This window comes from Erpetoichthys calabaricus, chromosome 9, assembly GCF_900747795.2.
Source record: "Erpetoichthys calabaricus chromosome 9, fErpCal1.3, whole genome shotgun sequence".
Lineage (NCBI taxonomy): Eukaryota > Metazoa > Chordata > Cladistia > Polypteriformes > Polypteridae > Erpetoichthys > Erpetoichthys calabaricus.
In genome coordinates this window covers 8,501,882-8,523,496 of record NC_041402.2, presented here as the reverse complement: position 1 = coordinate 8,523,496, position 21,615 = coordinate 8,501,882, and the positions used below count along the sequence as shown (strand labels likewise).

General features: G+C 42.3%; 1 protein-coding gene across 10 annotated transcripts in view; it reads right to left on the bottom strand.

Moving 5' to 3' along the window:
- Positions 1–363: 363 nt before the first annotated feature.
- The window catches only part of dnm1a (dynamin 1a), a 501,477-nt gene continuing 480,225 nt past the window's right edge, over positions 364–21,615 (bottom strand). For 8 of the 10 annotated variants that reach the window (XM_051931967.1, XM_028809129.2, XM_051931970.1 and 5 more), the window contains one exon: positions 15,148–15,779. In XM_051931967.1, the coding sequence (XP_051787927.1) occupies positions 15,707–15,779 (73 nt within the window). In that variant the 3' untranslated portion in view covers positions 15,148–15,706. Of the gene's footprint in view, positions 4,221–15,147; positions 15,780–21,615 lie in introns of those variants that run through there. The other 2 variants (XM_051931973.1, XM_051931972.1) reach the window with 1 other exon arrangement.

Genomic DNA, 21,615 nt, shown 5'->3' with positions numbered 1-21,615 from the left:
TGCACCCTGTGTTTGCTGGGATTGGGTCCAGCAGACCCCCGTGACCCTGTGTTCGGATTCAGCGGGTTGGAAAATGGATATATATAATATATATAATATAATATGCACAGAAAATGGTTTATTTGGACTTTGGAAATCTTTTGTTACAGCATAAGAGTTTTTACACTCAAATACTGAATGGATAAATATGTGGTTGAATCTTTTGTCATGCAGAAAATTGGGATGACTTTCATGGGAGGCTGAATACTTTTGTATGCCACCATTAATGATAATAACTAACAATGCCCCAAGACCCTTAGGACTTGTCTCTGGACTTAGACAGAATATACACACACACACACACACCAGAAAGAAGCGGCACACTTGTGGACATATTGTGTAATTTTATTGTATATATTGAATTTTACACAGCCACTTTCAATATGATCATCATTTTATTTTATTTTATCTCATATCAGTTACTAGCCTCTAAGCAATGGAAGCACAATGCTCATAAATGCACCACAAAGATATGTAATACAATTAGATATGTATGCCAAAACAGGGATTTTTGGGGGGGGCCACCAGGAGAGAGAAGCGGGGACGCTGGACTGCGGCTTTGCCGTCCCCCCCCCCCCCCCAATTCCACCTCCCCAGTCAGATCTAAGACACATGGATGGCCGCCTCTCTCTACTGTTTCCACCCAGCTCGGTTTCTTAAACCTTGGAGCAAAAATATTCACTGACATGGCATTCACTGGGTGAGAGGGCTCACAGCCCGGAAAAAGAAGATTATTAGGATAAAAATGACACCATAGACGTCCTTATGATAATAGTTTAACATACTGACTGGCCAACATTCCAAGGTTACGTTTTGTCCAGAAAAATGTATTAGATTTTTTTTTTCTTTTCTTTCAGTAACATGAAATTGAATCAAAAAAAGTTTTACGTAGAAGCTTTCATTAAAGCGTACAGAAATTCACCGTACAAATTAAGCTTGCAGCCTTACACTGTGTGTGTGTGTCTAATGGCCGACTAACGGTCATTCGGTTCATTTTATTCACAAGGGTTGTCTGTCTCATCGTTTCTTACAGAAGACGTCTTTTTTTTTTTTTTTAAGTAACTTGTATAAAGCTTTCTGCCAATTAATCTTAATACATAATTCGCCAGCCTCCTCACTCACTCACTCACGTCCGTCCGAAGCCGAATGCACAGCTGCCTGAAAAACCTTACGAGACCAACATCGCGGCAGGCGGCGGATTTACAGCTGCAAAAATTCAAAGAGAAAGGCGACTTCGATTAAAGCTCTATAGCAGGGGTCCTCAATCACGGTCCTGGAGGGCCGCAGTGGCTGCAGGTTTTTGTTCCAACCCAGTTGCTTAATAAGAAGCCTTTATTGCTCAAGTAACACTTCTGTTTCACTTTAGTTGTCTCGCTCGTTAAGATTTTTAACCCTTATTGCTTATTTTAGTCTTAAACAGCTGTATTCTTGGTTTTTAATTGCTCCTAATTAGCAATAACATGCAAATGACAAAAGAGACCAGCATTTCTCCATTTAGCTTGTGACCATTTACACCTGTGTGTATTTATCATGCACTATTGGGTTTAATTAAATACTTGGAAGGAAAGTGAAGAGAAAAAAGTGAAGGACTGAGAATTACTCCTCCATATTAGCTTTCAATGCATTTGGATGATATCCTTAGAAAGCGGACGAAAATCCAGGATATGAGAATTACCTGACATAGCAGAGTTAAAGCACTAACAAGCCATGAAATTAAATTATTGGCAAGAATTGCTTTCTAATTAAGCAACCGGGTTAGAACAAAAACCTGCAGCCACTGCGGCCCTCCAGGACTGGGACTGAGGACCCCTGCTCTAGAGGCCTGAAAGGTGATTTCGACTACTGCTCGAGGCCTAATTACGCATTCATTCAATACACCTATATCAGGTTTGTGGTGCTTATACTTCTTACTATTCCACTCGTGTGCGTTTCATCTTACGTTGTCAAAACGGGCTCTTTGTCTAGTAGACTATAATGTTATTAACTTCCTGTATGGAGCCATCACAATGTTGTCAAATGTTTGTTTTCCACTGCTGGGTTACGTCCGTTCGCTTTCTGAGCTGTGATTTGTCAAACATCCATTTTCTGGATATTTTTGTCAACCGGCTGTTCACGCAAAAATGTTAAAATAAATCACTAAAATTTGAAATGAATTTTGAAAGAAACATTTTGGATGTAGAGGTCACAAGAAAGCGCAGTAGACCAGGGGGAGTCCAGCTCCAATCCTGGAGGGCTGCCGTGAACGCAGACTTTCATTCTAACCATTTTCTTAATTAGTGACCAGTTTCTGCTGCTAATTAAGTCCTTTTACCTTATTTGTAATTGACTTGCTATTTAAGACACTGACCCCCCTTTGTTTCTTTTTTTTTTCCCCCCCTTAATTAGCAGTCAAACAATAAAGAGACACAAAGTGAGCCAACACAAGCTGTGTCCATCATACAGTATCTGAAAGGTGAAGGTCTCCATAATGTTGATCTGCTCAGGTCTATAAAACATTTTGATGGTGAGCTTAGAAAAAGGAAAATCAACCGGTTTGCAAATGTCTGCTGTGGCAGAATCAGAGCACAAGCAAGCCATGGAGGTAAATAACGGGTTTAATTAACAATAAGAATCGTCTTCTAATTTAGAAACTGGCTGGAGAGAAAGAGTTTGGAGTTAGCTGGTCATCTGTTGGCTCACTTCACATCTCATTTTTATTTGGCTACCATCACTTCAGTTTTAAAAAACACGGCAATTAAAATGAAGGGAACAGAAATCAGTTAAAAGCAGGAATTGGTCCCTGATGAAGAAAGTGGCAGGAAGGACAACCAGCAGCTACTGCAACCCCCCCAGGCTCAGAGTTGGACACCCTACTGTAGCTGTGGACCCCCAGAGCTCCACTCCATCGAGGAGGATGTCACTTTTTATTATAGATTACTATATAAGATTACTTAAGAGGTTCTTGACTCGAGTCCAGTCCACTTGTCGGTCCAGCGGAGCTCCTGAATCATGGAGGTCTGCAGTTGGACCCCTCTCAGAAATGCAGGCCTCCATTTGCTAATCTCGTTTAAACGCGCACTTGCCGGTTGGCAACCCAGAGAAGCAGTGAGGGCTAAGTGGCTCGACTTCTTAGGGATGGCGATTCATCCTCATTAATAGGAAACTAAAAATGAAACGGGGAAAGAGTGCAGCTACATTTTTGGCTTGGGACCCTGTGAAACGTAAAGGGGGTGGGGGGGGCGCACATGTTGTGCCAAAACGTAACCAAACAAGTAAAACTCGATTCTAAACTAACGACGTGGAAATGACTTGACCTGCGCAGTCCTGAAGTTAAACAAATCCTGAATTACAGTCTCCTGAAATGTTTGGCCAGCAGTCTACGTGTACGGTAGGCCGCAGTACGTTTTGTTTTACGTTTAAAATGAGTTCTATACTTTGTAACCAAGAAAACTTTTTCTTCTCTGAGCATGATTCAAGAAAGGAAATTCCTTGGAAGCGATTCAGCACACGCCAGTTTGATATGTCAGATGAACCCAAAATTCAAGCAAGATACGAAAGCTCCTTGAGAATGAAAATTAAGGACAACCGAGTCCTGCCACTGGCCACCTACAGTAAAAGCCACAAGTAACCACCGTGTCCACTTTTGTGTTTTTTTTAAGTGATATTTACACAATAACGTAATGCAGCTGTCCAAGTGACCGAAAATGTTTGCCCAACGACCCCGCCATCGCTCCTTGGCTTATCTCATTGAAGGAGTCGATGCCACTTTACGGCTGTACCTTCTAATCGGCCTTCTCCATAATGACGCGAGATTCTTGTTGTTCGTTTATTTTGTTTCATGAAGTCTTTTTGGAGTCACATAGATGGAATCAAAGACTGATACAGCATCAAAACATAACACATTATTACAGAACACAGTAACTGCACGACACAAACCCCAGCTACTTAACACAGTCATGCTGCACACAGCCAACAATAAGAGTCTGCGAAGATGAACGTCTCACTTCTGAGGACAATCCAGGGTTTATGAGTCTGTAGGGAGATGGTGATCTGGCAGCTCTAGAATAATGCTTTGAAGCTACGTGTTATAATTTTGTTTATTGGCTCAAGAACACTCTTAGTACTAAAGAACACAGGACAGGCCACAGGGGAAGCTGGTAAAAGATCTCCTTTAGGCTGGTTGGTTGTTGCCTGCTGACTCCCTTTGTTGAGATCGGCGAGAGAAAGTGAAATGAAGAAGAAGAGAAAAACAAAAAAAAAGAGAAAAAGAAGAGTGAAGAGGCATTAGGACTCAAATAGAGGCGGCAGGCTGTCAGGTGGAGACAAGCTGGAAAGCAAACGCAAGTAAAACGGGAAAAGGAGGAAGAGGAGAGAGGATTGAGAAGTGAGCAGTCGAAACAACAAGTCCTTGATGTGCACAAAGCTAGCAAATTACACACTTGTGTAAAACAAAAAGCAAAAATGTGGAAGGGGCCTCTGCTCAAATGTGTGGGCGATGAACAGGAAGGGACAACGACATCATTGACAGACGGACAGGGGTGAGATCCACCCTGGCCATACTCAACTTTTAACCGCTAAATTGTGACCTGCATCAAGCCGTCCATGAATTCTCTTGAATGGCCTTTTGTTGATGGAAGGAATGCTTGAGTGAGAGCTTAGACCTGCTGAAAATTTAGACAAGAATGTGGGCTCTCCATCAAAATCAACTTCACTCACGATCTCTAGCTTTTTAGCTCCAGTGTTCTGAGGCGGCCTTCTTTACGATGTCTGATTACCGTATAAGTCGGGTCTTGAAACACGAAAAATCAATCGTAAAATCAGACCCTGACGGTGGCGTATGGCCGGGACTCATGCCCGGCCAGGACACCCCTTTGCCACTGGATCACATGGGGAGCAGCCATGGGAGTCATGCTACATCCCTCGGAACCTTTGTTGGCAGCCCCCCTGGGTTGCGTTGGGGCCACTTTCGTGGAACACCAGAGCTCATCTTGGGGAGCCGCATAGAGCTGCACAGCTTAACGAGCCGGTCTGGGCGGGAGCGCAGCCACACCTGGAAGAAGGTCAACAAGCACCTAAGAGGAGCCTGCAGCCACCACTCAGGGCGCCAGAGTCGGGAGGAGGAGGAGGAAGAAAAGAAGAGTGTGTGTTGGGTGTTTTTCTTTGGTGGTGTTTTTGGGACTGTGTTGTGCCTGTGGGGATTACGGGGAAGACGTACCCCAAAGGTGAAGGAAAAAAATCTTCCTCTGGTGTCCGTCTGTGTTGGGTCGGTGCTAATAAAGCGCCTTTGCCACAACACCCATTCAAAAATACGACACTTAATTTTAATTATTTTTTTTATTTTTTTTTTGCATCTTCCTGCCTTCTCCAATCTCTCGCCGGTTTCTCAGACACATCGAATTTTGTTGCAGCAGCGCAGTTACCAATTTCTTTTGCCACTTCAGTGACTTTTAATTTAAAACAATTTCAGCAGGTTTTGCTTCCTCTGCCCGTAGAACTCTCAATATGGCGCATTGTTCATCAATGGTGCAATCCCATAGCGGAGCATCCATGTTCATTTGACCTTGGCATCAAGTAGACTAATGGCAGAGCGTTGCGGCTGTGAGCGTTCAATCTTCCTATCATCCGTGCTGCATTTTGTCAACTCATATCCATTTTGTTTACTGCAAAATTTTCAAATTTCCTTTACCTTTTGGTTTACTTTGACTTATACGCCCGTTCAAAAATACAATAATTTTTTCCAATCTTGCACCAGTTTCTCAGACGCATCGAATTTTGTTGCAGCAGCACAGTTACCAATTTCTTTCGCCACTTCAATGACTTTTAGTTTAAAACCAGCTTCATATTTTCTTCTGATCGAACACTCCATCGTAGATAAGGGATGCTCTTACGATAAAGGTGTATGAGGGTGTGAGATACAAAAAAAACCACTAAACCGTGCAAACATCGCTTCGGAATAGTTCGGGTCTTACTGTGTAGTCACATAGGCACAGTACATAGAAAAAAAAAAAAGGTTGTGTGTTTCGTGGTTACTCTCTCAGGTACGGAAGTGTACTAAGCCCACGGAGAAGAAAAAAAATATGGACACCATGAAGAAAAAAAAAGTAACTGTCAAGAATAAAGTCGAAGAGAGGAAGTCAGTTTAAGAAGCATGTACCGAGTAACATGGGTCAGGGAACACTTAACACAAAGCATTTAATGTGTTACATTAACTTATGATGGGGTTTGAGAAAATCTAGTCAATTAAACAGTGATTTGAAAATGACGTTTACAACGTTCTACTTTAATGACAGTATGTAGTCAACATGTCGACTTTCTTCTTTACGATACTTTTTTTTCTTCATTATGTCCGTATTTTCTTTTTCTTCTACATGGCCCTAATACGCTTCCGTACTCCGGTGTGCGTTAGTATATCATAATCTCGTTGACCAATAGCGTGAGTTTTCCGCATTCGACTTATACGACTGATATTATACCGGAAATTATACGGTAAAATCAAGCCCCGACTTATCCGTGGGAGAACTTAAACATGAGTTTATACGGTAATTGGTTGGTGCTTCCTCGTTGGTAGAAGGGTGCTGACGGGGTTTAAGAAAATCTAGTAAATTAAACATTGATTTTAAAATGACATTTACAATGTTCTACTTTATTGACAAAATAAACTTGAGAATAAAGTCAAAATGTCGACTTTATTCTTTACGATACTTTTTTTTTTTTTTTTCTTCTCTGTGGCCCTAATACGCTTCCATACTCAGGCGGGCGTTCGCATATCATAATCTCTTGGACCAATAGTGTGAGTTTAAGTTTTCTGCATTCGACTTGTACAACAACATTATAAAATAGCGGAACTTCTATGGTAAAGTCAAGCCCCGACTTATCGTGAGAGAATACGGTAATTGGTTGGTGCCTCCTCGTTGGTTGTAGGGTGCTGCTGTCTGAAACTAAATCAAGAGATATGCACCTAGGGCAGTGGGCATTAGAAGATCCCACACCCAAAATCCCAAAAAGGGTAGAGAGGTTTTCCTTCTGGAGAAAACCAAACTCTGTGAAGCAGGTAGAAAAGACGTGAAGAACCAAGTACAAACAGTAAGGCAATTAACTGACTTCTTAATAACGATCTAAATCTTTCGATGAGGCAAATTTTCAATAATGGAGGTGACCGGGTTAAGATATGTCAATAACGCAAGCTAAAAGATTGTAAATGAAAATTTGTTGTTTTTGAAGCCTAATTGTGAATGAAAAAAAATCTCAAAGGGGTCTGTTAATAAGGTTTTCTCTATATCTGTATTAATAAACCCCACCAACAACGACATAGAGGTTTATTTTGAATAATCCGCAAACTTGGATGAAGAAAGCACTATTCAGACAGGATTAGTTTTGTATGTAGAGGTGGAGTAATTAATTACTACTGGAGGGCCTACGTAATTTTAGTCCAGTCCGAATCGCTGATGGTATCTTTTTATGGCCTTTTACCATAAAGACGTAAAAACTAATCCCAAATTAAATTACTCCCAGTGTGAATTAGCATTTCGGCGAAATTCTGTCATTTGAGTGATTTTGATGGGACTATAAATTAGAGAAGTCTTTCAGTAATACTGTATTTACGTGTGTACCACACGCACATTTTTCCTCGAAAATGAGCATACACGAGAATTTTTTTCTGTAATGTTTACTTCTTCTGCTTGGGCTCTCTCACGCTGGAAGAAAGAAAAACTTTCGGCATGCAACAAAAACAGAAGGGCATTTCGCGGAAAACGTGCCCTAAATGCTTCCTATACAAGCACAATGTGCGTCGTACACGGGGCAAAACGGTTTTCGAGATTTTCTTTGTAAATATTAGGGTGCGCGTCTTACACGAGGGCGCGTGGTACACAAGTAAAAACGGTAATTACTTTACCCAGGCTCCTGTTGTAAAACTAATTCTGTCCAAATAGGACTATAGACGACCTCTTTTATCCTGTAGCATCAATTATGTCAGGTGCCGCGTCCTAATAATGAAATGGAAACGTGCGTGAAAATCAAGAAGGCGTCAAAATAAGACACCAAAAATTTGTAATTCTTAAGAAAATAACATTTTAGAAAGTTTACAATAAACAGAAATTAATTCTTGGGTGGGGGTTGATTTAAGTCGAACCTAGTTTTGTAAATTTTGACTTGCTTGTATGGAATGTTATTTGATTTTAATAAATTCAATAAAATGTTAACAAAAACTAATTCTGCACCCCAAAAAAAACTATAATTGTGTATACAGATCAATAAAATAGCTCCAGAAAAAATACACAAATGTTTCTTTCAGGACAGTGTTGGGGGGGGATATCACAATTAAACCTCAATTTTTAAAAAATGAAAGGGTCTGTCCAAACGTCGTCTGCCCATCTCATGTTTGATCTCACAGTTTTGATCCTTGTATTTTCCCTTGAAACTTCATCCCGCAGTTTGGGTCGTCACCTTTGAGATGTTGGTACAGCTCCACCATTAGCTAAACAAACAAGCTTGATGACTGAAGGTTCTCCTCTCGTTTGTCAAATGTCGTATGATCAAAAATTTTTTACATAATACCCGTTAACCCTTCATACAACACTGGCTCTGACAGGCAGCACACTATTGGTTGTCAAAAACGGAGCAAGTAGAACAATGCAGTTGCTAAATTTGACCTTCACATGGACCTGCAATGAAATCAGCAAATGTAGTTGGCAAGTCCGACATTCCCAATGATTAGATTTCACTTAATGTGGCATCTGCTTTAGACGCACCGAATTTACCATGCAAAAGAAGTGGGAGTTGTAGACTGACAAACTAACTCACTTTGCAGATTCTGCAATTTTCTTATTCAAACTTGGAGCTTTGTTTTGTAGAAAAGAAAAACTGAATTTCTTCAGCACTCTAGAGCATAACGTATGCCTTGAAATATCACTGACTGAACGAATCACGGAAAGACGTAATGGCTGGAGCAAGGCAGCGGAGAAATATCGTGTTAGTAAATAACACGTGGAGGACCAGACGTTGTTCATCCTTCAGTAACGGACTAGCAAATTTCTTGAATAATACAAAGGGCGTGAGCAAAATGGCTGCGGGGATACACCACACAAGGACATTAGAAGCCCCTTTATCACAGGTGCAGATGGAATGTTCCAGAATCCACAACATGGAGTGTAATTTGCTAGCAGTTGTGACAGAAGGACAACTGAGGTTGCAACAAAAAAAAGATGCAGTAGGCCTTTAAACAGCTGACTGGCAGTGAAGATCGTGAATAATTATTTGAGTTCTTTACTGATCATTCTATATGATCACAAAATGTTTAAAACGTAAAAGTCAACTACAGATTAATTTGTTTAATGCTAAAAAGAAATTATTGCAATTCATTATATATCAGATTTGTTTGACATCCGTTTCCTGGTTGTGGTCCATACAGTGAGGCAGACATAGCAGAGTACCCCCTTAGTTAAATGCTGACTTAAAGTTTTTAATTTGATATTTTTTGATATAATTGTGATTATTCCATAAATTTTCTAGTGGCTGATAAATGCTGCGCAGGAAAATCCAGACAGATATGAGAAGGATGAAAAGTTATAGCGTAAAGACTTGAATCTAAATCAAGAGACGTTCTGCTCCAACTGTATAACGTACTACAACTGCAGTGCTTCTCAACCTTTTCTATGCCAGGCCTCCTCCTGAAAATGTCAGCTCTTTGTCGCCAAATTAGCTTTTAACTCAAGTGTACAAAATCTCAAATATAAATTGAACGGTTTACCGTTATAAATCTCAGTAATCTTGTAAATGAAGCTTAGACACTTGATTGACAATCCGCGGGTTGGGGTTTTCCTTGGAGCATCAAGAAAAATGACACATAAGCAATAATTTAGGGGAATGGAGACCCCCTGAAGCAACAGGTGTCAGTGTGGCACTGGGAGATGAAACCCAGTTGACGAGCGTGGTCCCCCTGATAACACCTGCACTGCAGTTCAAAAACCGATACGCCGCAAAGTTAAAATTGCTGTGCAGGCGAGATTGGCGGAGTATAAGCAGCAGGGGTTGCAGCTAATTCAGTCCCCCTTTCCCAAAAGTAAAAATGTCAATCAAACTTCGAAATCAGTGATATTACATGGTCAGAACTTGCGCAGAAATCAAATATTGGATCACTGCAAGGCCCAAATTCCAAGTTATTTGCCTTTATGGATACTCAGCCTGCAGCAGGGAACCCTCAAGAACGTGCATTGCCGCGGCTCGTTCACAGGTGATAATTTCATGCACGATGCTCGATCTCAGAGAACTCGAGCACAGACCTACGAATGACGGCACACGGCAAAATATCGATTGCATCACAATAAAATTGGACAACATTTTTGGCAAATTGTGGCGCAGCCTTTTAAGGGGTGCGGGTAGCCCAGGTTGAGTACTGTGTGCTGATCTGGTCACCATGCTACAAAAAAGACATAGCAGCACGTGAAGCTGTGCAGAAGAGAGCTACCCAGGTACACCAGGACTTCAGCACATGTCCTACTGTGACAGACATCTGAGAATTAAATTTTAAATTTGTTTAGTTTTAGATTGTCTGGTCTCCAAAATCCTCAAAAACACTTGTACAAAAGTCTGAGCACGCTGTCTGTTGCGTCATCACGCTCACAGGTGAGCGTGCGCACGTGTTGTTTCTGTATCTGATACGCGGAAAACGCTGTACTTTCAGGAGTCTGCATGTACCCGCATTTATTCAATTGTTTGTTGACTGTGTGCGTCTGTTTGATGTAAGTTACGCTTTGCTGTTTATTTTATTAGAAATAATTTTCTATAAGTAATGATGTTGTTTTACTAACAAGTTCAGACAATCCTTTATGTCAAAGTGTGTTCAGTTTAATGTTCAAAACTGTATAAGTACATTCGGAAATGTTGCTTCTTTATTAATATATAAGTGCTTGAAGAAAACAGACTTGGTAATAGTTGCTTAAGTAGTGATTTGTTTGAGTCTGTACAGCGCTAACGTATTTGGTAAGTTTTATTTAGTGCCTTTTGTCAATGACAGCACGTCATAGCGCTCTGTTAATTTCTGCTGCCATCTACCTGTTTTAGCGTTCTCTGAGCCTTTATTTTGTGAGTTATTTTATGTTATTGTATTTGTTCTGTTTCAGAAACCATACATAAATATTTGTCTGCAAATAAACATTTAGTTCTACAAAGCCATTGCAACTATTCCTTCCTTTGCAACGTTCAGCAGTTAATTAAGATCTTTCTACCTTAATTCTGGTCTGCCTTATCCTTCTTATCGAGGATTAGGATTTGGTGCCACAGACACACACCGGTTTGACGCACGCACTGTTTAACAACACTGATAAAGGAGAACCGGCAGAATTCTTTCAGCTTAACTGGAGGACACCAGTGAATATTAAGAAGAAGTGCATTTAGGACCAGGAAGCACTTCTTTATGCAATTAGTTGTAGGACTTTGTAACAAACAACCGAGACATGGAGTTGAGCCAGAAGCCGGGACAAACTTTAAGAAGAATCGGGATGAGATATTGAAACAGTTGAGCTATCAGCTAAACAAACAGGCTCGGCGGACGGAATGGTCTCCTCTCCATTTGTCAAATTTCTTATGGTGTTATGTAAAAAGTCGTCAACTGTTGTCACTAGGGGATCTCTCCGGAACGAGTGTCATGCCCCGTGGAGACGCCTACTGACAAGAGTTCATTGACGTTTAATCTTATTTGAAGGAAATTCATGTGACAGAACATCTTAAGTTTGTAACATTCCATGGAAATCAAACCAATCTTAGCCATTTAATTCATAGTACCATAAAAATGTATTTCGTTGCGAGGTCCATCTCAATGTTTTCGTGCTTAAGAATATCGAATTGTATTGTGTTCTTCTTGAATCGTATGTAAAGTTACTTTAACTAAGCTGTAAAAGGTAAATAAGCTATGTAAGCGTAAACGATAGTGAATTTCCAATGTGGGATCCTAGTGTTTTTCCAAACGAGACAGATTTTTGACTTTATGGCACAGAATATACAGTAAAAACCAAGTGTGGATTATACTGACGGGACTTTTCCAACTTCTAGCGGACTGTGTTTGGTGAGACCGTAGTAAATTCTTTGTAAATACATCACCAGGCAATAAAGGTTCTGTCTGTTTCCAGGGAAAGATCCAACCTGTGAACGCTGCAATCAAGTCCCAGCCTCACTGGGTCACATGTTCTGGGCCTGCGCCAAATTAACATCATTTTGGACCAAAATTTTTAAGTGCCTTTCAGACAGCCTCGGTGTCCCAATCCCTCCTAACCCACTAACAGCTGTGTTTGGTGTTTTTCGAGATGGGTTTAAATTGGAGAAGGACAAACAAACTGTGATTGCCTTCACTACACTTTTGGTACGCAGACGTATTTTGCTAAATTGGAAGCATCCTAACTCTCCTCTTATAAGTCAGTGGGTAACTGATGTTTTATATTATTTGAAATTGGAAAAAATCAAATATTCAGTTAGAGGATCTGTACAGAATTTTTTTTAAGACCTGGCAGGATGTAATCAATAAAATTTTAGAATAAGCTCTTAACGCACCGAGGAAGCAACTATCTCCGCATTTCTTTTTCTTCTCCATTCATCTCTACTGGCCTACTAAACTCATCAATTTAGGTTTGTTTACAAGCTTTAAGTTTTACCCCATTGCCCATGCTCTCCTTCTCAGGGGTGGGGGTCGACTTGTTTTTCAATCCTATTTTTTGTAAAAATTGATCAATTTGTATGAATGATTACAATAAAATTTTAAAAAATTAAAATTATAAAGATTAAGGTCCTACCTAGAGTACTACATTTTTGGTTAAAAATGCAGACATTAATGTTCATTTTCGTTTTTCATCCTTATTATCCCCATGTTTTTAACCTCAGAACATGTCTGCAGTACTAGGGTGTTGTACTGTGTTAGCCGTTAGGATGTAATCATAAATGACACCTTTTATTGGATAACTAAAAAGACGACAATAGGCAACCTTTTGAGGCAACTCAGGCCCCTTCTTCAGGAAATCAGCTGCATCCTCGCCTCATCTGTTGTGAAGAGCAGGGGAGCGGGACCCGATGTAGCAGACAATGCAGCAATGATGATGGGGTGCGGCAGCGTGGAGGAGCAAAACCTGCCACTGCGAGCTGGGAGAGGAAACGGGTGACCTGTTCTGTGACACACTCCCCTGAGTTGCCTCAAAAGTTTGACTGTTGTCATCTTTTTTAGTTAGGCATCATTTTGCTTGACTTCTCATTACCCCAGAACATGGAGACTCTTGAAAACTTTCTCCATGACCGTTTATTTCTGAAAACGCAGCCTCAGCCTTGTAACGCAGACCAACGAAAATACCGTTTATTTTAGAAAAGGTGGACTCTTAATCGCACTCCGATTGGCTTGTGCTTATGATGTGGCCCTTCCCTGATTGGACCCTGCTTATTACAACGTCGCATACCCTTGATTGATCTACTTTCACCAAAGGAGGCCATATCCCAACATGGTGGACATAGAGGAGTTGCTTTCCATGGCGCTTGTTGTGTTGTTTACCTGTATGCATTTAAATGATATTTTGTATTGGCGATTCTAAATTGGCCCTAGTGTGTGTTTGTGTGTGTCCTGCGGTGGGTTGGCACCCTGCCCAGGATTGGTTCCTGCCTTGTGCCCTGTGTTGGCTGGGATTGGCTCCAGCAGACCCCCGTGACCCTGTGTTCAGATTCAGCGGGTTGGATGATGGATGGATGGATGGATGGAGATATATATATTGCGGGCGGCACGGTGGCGCAGTGGGTAGCGCTGCTGCCTCGCAGTTGGGAGACCTGGGGACCTGGGTTCGCTTCCCGGGTCCTCCCTGTGTGGAGTTTGCATGTTCTCCCCGCGTCTGCGTGGGTTTCCTCCCACAGTCCAAAGACCTGCCGGTTAGGTGGATTGGCGATTCTAATATGGCTCTAGTGTGTGTTTGTGTGTGTCCTGCAGTGGGTTGGCACCCTGCCCTGGATTGGTTCCTGCCTTGTGCCCTGCGTTGGCTGGGATTGGCTCCAGCAGACCCCCGTGACCCTGTGTTCGGATTCAGTGGGTTGGGAAATGGATGGGTGGATGGATGAATGCTGTATCCATGCTCAAAAAAGGCAAATCACTTACCAGCAACTAGCAGTTTTGTAATCCTGTGGCACTATAATCCTGGTGGTGGATTTTTCTGCTGATGCATGCATGTCCAGTGTAGGCAACTGTCTATGTCCTATGTGTGTTTGGTCATTTTAGTGAGGCTTTCTTACTACTATGTGGGACTGAAGAAGAAGTAGATACCTATGAAAATGATAGTGTGGACAGAGACAAAGTCTTAAATCAGTCAGTCCATTAACTAATGAAAGGGCTCCGGCCGAGTTTGTTTGTTTGATCAAGGAGATCTCCGACAAAAATACTCCTTCTTGAGATCTGCAAAGTCTTAATTCGGACAATGGTGATTTGATTCTGTGTGGTTGCGTTTCACCCAGTGTTACCAGAGAACTTTCTTTAAAGACATACTGCATCTTTGGACAGGAGAGGGAGGTTTGGAAAATTATGAAACAAAAAGAACAGATCCAAACCATAAAGAAAAAGAATTCAATCCAGCAGTGTGGGACAGAGTTAAGTCCGAGAGGCCCCCCCACCCCACTCCCCACCATCTCTTTCTAGCCTCCCCACATCAGCCCAGCAAGTCCATAAGGTGGTTGGATCACTGGCAGGATGGCAGCCTGATCATTTTTCCACAGCCACTGGACTCTGAGGTCAAGGTCCTTGCACTTTGTGTTTTCAGGTTGGGAGGTACAAGGGACAACACTTTCCACCATTCCCCACTTTCATTTGTTTTTATACTTTCCCAAGCTGTTATTGCTCTGGGGGATGGATAAATGGATGGATGGATGGAGGTGGGGAGTTGGGAATTGGTGCAGTGGCCGGTGGGATAGGGATAGCCGAGGAGAGGCAGGTGATTTGGTTGTGACAGTTCAGTTTCCAGGTGAGCAGGTGGGTTTGGTTTTTCCATCCGTTCAAAATATAATTGCACATTTCCCAAGAGAGTGAAAGGAAGATTAAAAAAACAAAAAGAGATACACACAACGCCAGTAGCGGCTTGAAAACCAGACAGTACAAACACAAATGTCGGTAGCAAGCACTCATTTCTTGACATGTTTATTGTTGCATTTCATTTTTATGCTCTTTGAAAAGCTACCTACGCTGACACCTGCAGCCTGAGTGCTTGATTTTCTTTTGCCCAGTATCCCCAGTCTGTGTGCGGGAATACGGACTGAGCTACACAGGCACAGAGTGTGCTTCATGTGCATAGACCTAAAGTAGACAACCTAGGAATCCAGAGATACACAGATGCATCTACATACTGGATATATACATGCACATAGCTATATATATATATAAATAATATATATATATAGTACTTGATATACGTATAGTCCGGCTGTCATTAACACTACATGTTTTCCACTGGATTAGAGCCATGTCTCTACACTACAAAATACAAATACTGGACTAGTGAAAGAACACATTTCAAATACTATCTACACTACACTAGACGATGAAGGATCACGCTTGTTTGTGTGTGCTTCTGGGAAAAACAAAAAAAGGGAACTGGAGTCTTGGGAGAACCGTAGAGCACATTCAGGGCGTAGGGCAAATTCGGCATCTATTGCAGCCCTAGGGACAGACGGACGCCCGTGGTTAAAGATCTAAGAGGGGGGAGTCTGTTGTCCGGGAAACTGTAGGTCGGGTGGGTGATGCAGGGGCCCTCCGGCTGTTGAGAAGCACAAGAAAACAGACAGACAGGGAAAAAAAAAAAAAAAAAAAAAACAAACCACAAAACAATGTCAAAACATTACAGGAAATGACATCACCACATGCTCTCAGACATTCTTAAGAAAACTCTGTCTCCCTGTTTTGGGCCGCTTTAGGCCGCCGTCCCCAGATATGAAGCGCAGTGTACAAAGATTTCCCACTTCAATCTCTGGCTCCGTTAACATAGTGGTTAAGGCTTTGGGTTGAAATCCCACTCCTGACACCACTGTGTGACCAAGAGCAGGTCACGTCAACTGCCTGTGCTTCAATTGGAAAAACAAAAGAAATGAAAACCAATTGTATCTTAAATGCTGCAAGTCACCTGGGATGAAGGCGTCCACCAAATAAGTAAATGTAAGAATGGGGGGAGTTTTTCACTTTCATACAGGAAATTTAACTCAAATTAATAATAAGACAGAAAATACAAATATGATTTCCAAGAAGGCAAATCTTATTATTTGAAGTCGAACCTTTAAAAACTATAGCAGACATAAATCTGAAAACATGCCTATAATAGAAAAACATTACTACTTATTTAATTTGAAAATAACATTAAGAACTGTAATTAAATACAAATACAGAAACTGTCACTGTGTAGAGACTCGGTACATTTGAACTTGATGGGAACAGCAGGAGCCATAAAATAAGGTGGGAAAGTTTGTACACCGCAACCAAGTGAACTTGACACCAGCACACGTGCCGAGGACTGCTCCATAGCAGGGAAAGGTCAAGGAGAATCTCCCAGCCTTTTCAGGTTCAGGACCTTAAAGAAATACTACCGCTCCAAAATGGTTACATACGCCACGCAGTTAGTGATGCCTGAGGAAAAGAATGTTAATTTCATGTTTTTTTTATGCAGAATGGAGAAATAAAAAAGTTGATAAGAAAAGCCATTAGTGACCAAATGCTGTACGACGACAAACGATAGGAAAGAAAAGAAAATCTCCCGTTCCTCAAGTCACATGATCCACGTGTCAGTTATTCAGTCGTATACTCAAAACGTGCAAAAAGGTGATTTTTTTTTTTTTTTTGGCTAAAATACTGTTAAAAATAGTAACTTTCCAGAATAGTCTCCGTGCACATCATAAACAGGAAGCTATTTTCCTCTAGGGGGCGATAGCTCCCTGGTTGGAATAAGTTCTTTTTAATTGCGGCATTTTAAGTAACCCGAACCTAAATAGATACGAGGGTTGTCTGGGTTCCGCGTGGAATTTTATCGTTTGTCGAGTGTCAGCCTGTCGAAACCTGTTCTGCTGTGTAGAGGGATTATTCAAGTGGTTGCGTGTTTTTGTTCAGATGTTTTGCTCCCTCTCTTCCTTCAAAATGAACACGAGAAGCAAACGAACTGAGAGTGCGCAGCCGGCGCTAGCGGCGAAGCTCCCGACTCCGTGCGTGCGTGACTTTCGAGTGATGATTTTTTACGACTTTTCTGAAGGTTTAACAGCTAAAGAGTGCTGCCAAAAACTTTCTCGCATCTTCAAGAAGAATGCTCCAAAGAAGACGATGGTTTTTAAGTGGTTCCAGCGCTTCAGCACAGGCGACTTCAACTTTTGACGATGAAGAATGTTAACCGAAACCACAAAGTTCGACTGATGGCAGAAATGCTGATCGTGTGAAGGAGTTCCTGGAAGAAGATGGTCGTGTGACCATCAGGAAAATTGCCCTGGAACTTGGGATGACCCGGTATGCTGTTGACACCATCATTCGACGAGATCTTGGCTTTACAAAGAAATGTGCCCGATGGGTTCCAAGGCTGCTGACTGTGGAACAAAAGCAAGCTCGCGTGGAATGGTGCAAGTTTTTCCTTGACCAGTTCAACAATGGCCAATCGATCTTGCACCATGTGACTTTTGGCTCTTCCCAAAGGTGACAGAACCCCTGCGAGGCCCCAACTTCGAAACTCGAGAGGAACTGATTGCAGCTGTCAAAGAACAGCTGGACAACCTCCCAAAGACAGCCTTTCGTGAGTGTTTTGCGGCGTGGGTCAGAAGAGCCCAAAAGTGCATTGATGTTGGCAGTGAATACTTGGAAAAAGTTTAAAAAGGATCGAAGTACATGAGAAAAATAGAAAAAAAAATCCTTGGCTACTTATTTCGAGTGATTCCACACGGAACACAGACAACCCTCGTATATTATAACAAGGCAATACCCCTCCCTTAGTGATACGGCGTTCTTTAATGACGATTTACGCGGCATAACAGACGAAAGGAAGCCAATGGTAAGACCATGGCCGAAGTGGGAGTTCGATGTATACAGTCTGCCATTTTCGTCGCTGCGCTGGAAGGCTTTTCACGATCGGATGACGTTCTCTCCCATCCATCCGGGCTTCCCGGTGTGCCGGGCAATGTTCCAAGGCTTTATACTCTCTCTCCATGTGCAGGCCCTTACTTAGGTGGCCCAGTGATAGTGCTGCTACTTTACAGTAAGGAGGTTGTGGGTTCGCTTCCCAGGTCCTCCCTGTGTGGAGAGCGCTTTTGAGTAGTGAGAAAAGCGCTATATAAATGTAAAGAATTATTATTAGGTAAATCATGCCATTCCAAACAAGGCAAAGAGAGGATTCAATTTCATGCACACAGAAATAGTACAATGCCCATTTTCGTAGTTGTCCCTTTCTCTCTTCTAATGCTTGCCTAGCAAGTTTTAAATGCTGAGCCCCTCTGTGCTAAATCTGGCCTGTACATGTGAGTGGATTTCTAAAATATTTTTTGTACCGAGCACAGTGACATTAAACTTATGTTCACTTATTACAGAAGCCTAAGCAGATGTCACATCACCCGACTTCTCGTCATCAGACTCGTCAACTTCCACTGCTGATCTCATCGCCAGACTGCGTCAGTGTCTACTACTGAAAATGGCGGGCATTGGCAATGGAGGTCTGCAAGTCTGACAACACCCTGTGACTAGAAGTCGAGGGATGTGACATCAGCCTAAGTTTCCTGTTTTATGATGTGCACTGACTGTTCCGGAGAGGAGAGGTCAGGATCACGCACTGATACAGCACATTGCCACAGCCACCACATGACAAACCACCTGAATTGGGACCCGAGTGCAGCATCCTGGATGGATGGACAGATACTTTATTAATCCCAAGGGGAAATTCACATACTCCAGCAGCAGCATACTGATACAAAAAACAAATTAAATTAAAGAGTGATAACAATGCAGATATAACAGACAATAACTTTGAATAATGTTAACATTTACCCCACCGGGTGGACTTGAAGAGTCGCATAGTGTGGTGGAGGAATGATCTCCTCAGTCTGTCAGTGGAGCAGGACGGTGACAGCAGTCTGTCGCTGAAGCTGCTCCTCTGTCTGGAGATGATCCTGTTCAGTGGATTCTCCATGATTGATAGGAGTCTGCTCCGCGCCCGTCGCTCTGCCACGGATGTCAAACTGTCCAGCTCCGTGCCTACAATAGAGCCTGCCTTCCTCCCCAGTTTGTCCAGGCGTGAGGTGTCTTTCTTCTTTATGTTGCCTCCCCAGCACACCACCGCGTAGAAGAGGGTGCTCGCCACAACCGTCTGATAGAACATCTGCAGCATCTTATTGCAGATGTTGAAGGACGCTAGCCTTCTAAGGAAGTATAGCCGGCTCTGTCCTCTCTTGCACAGAACATCAGTATTGGCAGTCCAGTCCAATTTATCATCCAGCTGCACTCCCAGGTATTTATAGGTCTGCACCCTCTGCACACAGTCACCTCTGATGATCACGGGGTCCATGAGGGGTTTGACTATTCTTGAAAGTTATTTTTTTTTAACAGTATTTTAGCAAAAAAAAAAAAAAATCAAGTGTTTGGAGCACACGACTAGAAAACTGACACGTGGATTACATGACATGAGTAACGAGAGATTTGTTTTTTTGCACATACTTCACATCCAGCCTGGGGTTTGGTGGCAGAATTGGCACTCCGGCCACCATAAAAAAACCTCCCACTGGTTCCATTCCATCTGAAATTGTGTGGTGTCACCCTTTGCATGGCTACACTCGTGTCCCAATCTGGGATTCTGGGAGCTGGTTCATCATGTGGTGGGTGCGGCAATGCACTGTATCAGCGCCTGCTTCTACCCTCCTCTTCACATCATTTATTATTGTCCAGTATTAGTCACTAGTTAGTGGCTTCTATTGTATCACAACCTTTTTCTTTTTTTCACTCTTCTGCATGAAGACATGAGATTAAAAAATTTGAGATCAAAATATTTTCTCAGCCATCACAAACTATGAGGGGTATGTGACATATAAAAAAATATATATTTTTCAGTAGAGTATTCCTTTAAGCAGAGGCTAACCTTGGGCCTCTGTGGGCTGAGAAGGGTACATTGGCATTACATACATATTTAAAACTCCCAGATAGTCAACCAGGGGTACAATTCATTATATCAAAAAATCAGAAAGCATGAAAGTCATTTTGAAAGAATGCTCAGTGAATGCTGGGTGTTTGACCGAAAGCCATTTTCACAGGCTGCAGCAAATACCAACCAAATTCTTAGTGAGTGAAAACCCACGTGTTTAAGAAAATTGAAGAAACCAACTTATTGATGGTTTGTGAGACCATCACTGAGGAAAACGCATCAGGCAAGCAACTGCATTATTAGGCATTCGTGTTGCACGTACATATTGGGTAATTCTGACGTAAAAATACTAGGAATTAGCACCAAAAAGTGGCTTTTTTAAAATCAATATAATGATTGATCTTACATGACATTCACAATATCTTTAATGTGTGTGTATATACACGAGGTGAGACACAACAATAACCAGACTGGGCTTGGGGCTTTCCTGGAAAACCGTCTGGAGGTCGGCCGGGCGTGAATCCTAGAACTACAGTATATCCCTTCCTACACGCCCTCTCAAACCGCCGACCGGCTCGGCATATCCTGTGAATTGCCCAGTCAGTATTTGCACAACAATCGCAACACAAGTTGCCGCGATAATGTCGGATGAAAAAATCGAACGGCGAATCGACGTCAAATTTCTGGCGAATCTTCTCATTTTCCGTAAAGTAGTTTTTGACTGACTAAAACATTCCTGTCCTCGATCGTCCTCCCGATTTGCCCGATTCAGCTCTTGTTCCCAAAAATCAAAAGTGAACTGAAGGGAACACATGTTTCTTCAATGGATGAAGTGAAGACAGAAACGGTAAACCTGTTGAAGAACTTCAAGGGAAGAAGACTTCCAGCGTTGTTTCAATCAGTGGAAGATACGTCTGGAGCGGTGTAGAGATCAGGAGAGGGACTGTAGAGAAGGTGACAATGTTTAGAATGCTGTAAGTCATCAATAAATATATATATTTTTTACCAATCCGGTTATTTTTGTGTCTCACCTCATATATATGAGTGTATATATAATATATAGACACACACACTGGTATTTCTAAAATACTTCATCCATCCTCTTCCGCTTATCTGAGGTCGGGTCGCGGGGGCAGCAGCTTGAGCAGAGATGCCCAGACTTCCCTCTCCCCGGCCACTTCTTCTAGCTCTTCCAGGAGAATCCCGAGGCGTTCCCAGGCCAGCCAGGAGACATAGTCCCTCCAGCGTCTCCTGGGTCTTCCCCGGGGCCTCCTCCTGGTTAGACGTGCCTGGAACACCTCACCAGGGAGGCGTCCAGGAGGCATCCTGATCAGATGCCCGAGCCACCTCATCTGACTCCTCTCGATGCGGAGGAGCAGCGGCTCTACTGTGAGCTTCTCACCCTATCTTTAAGGGAGAGCCCAGACACCCTGCGGAGGAAACTCATTTCAGCCGCTTGTATTTGCGATCTCGTTCTTTCAGTCACTACCCATAGCTCATGACC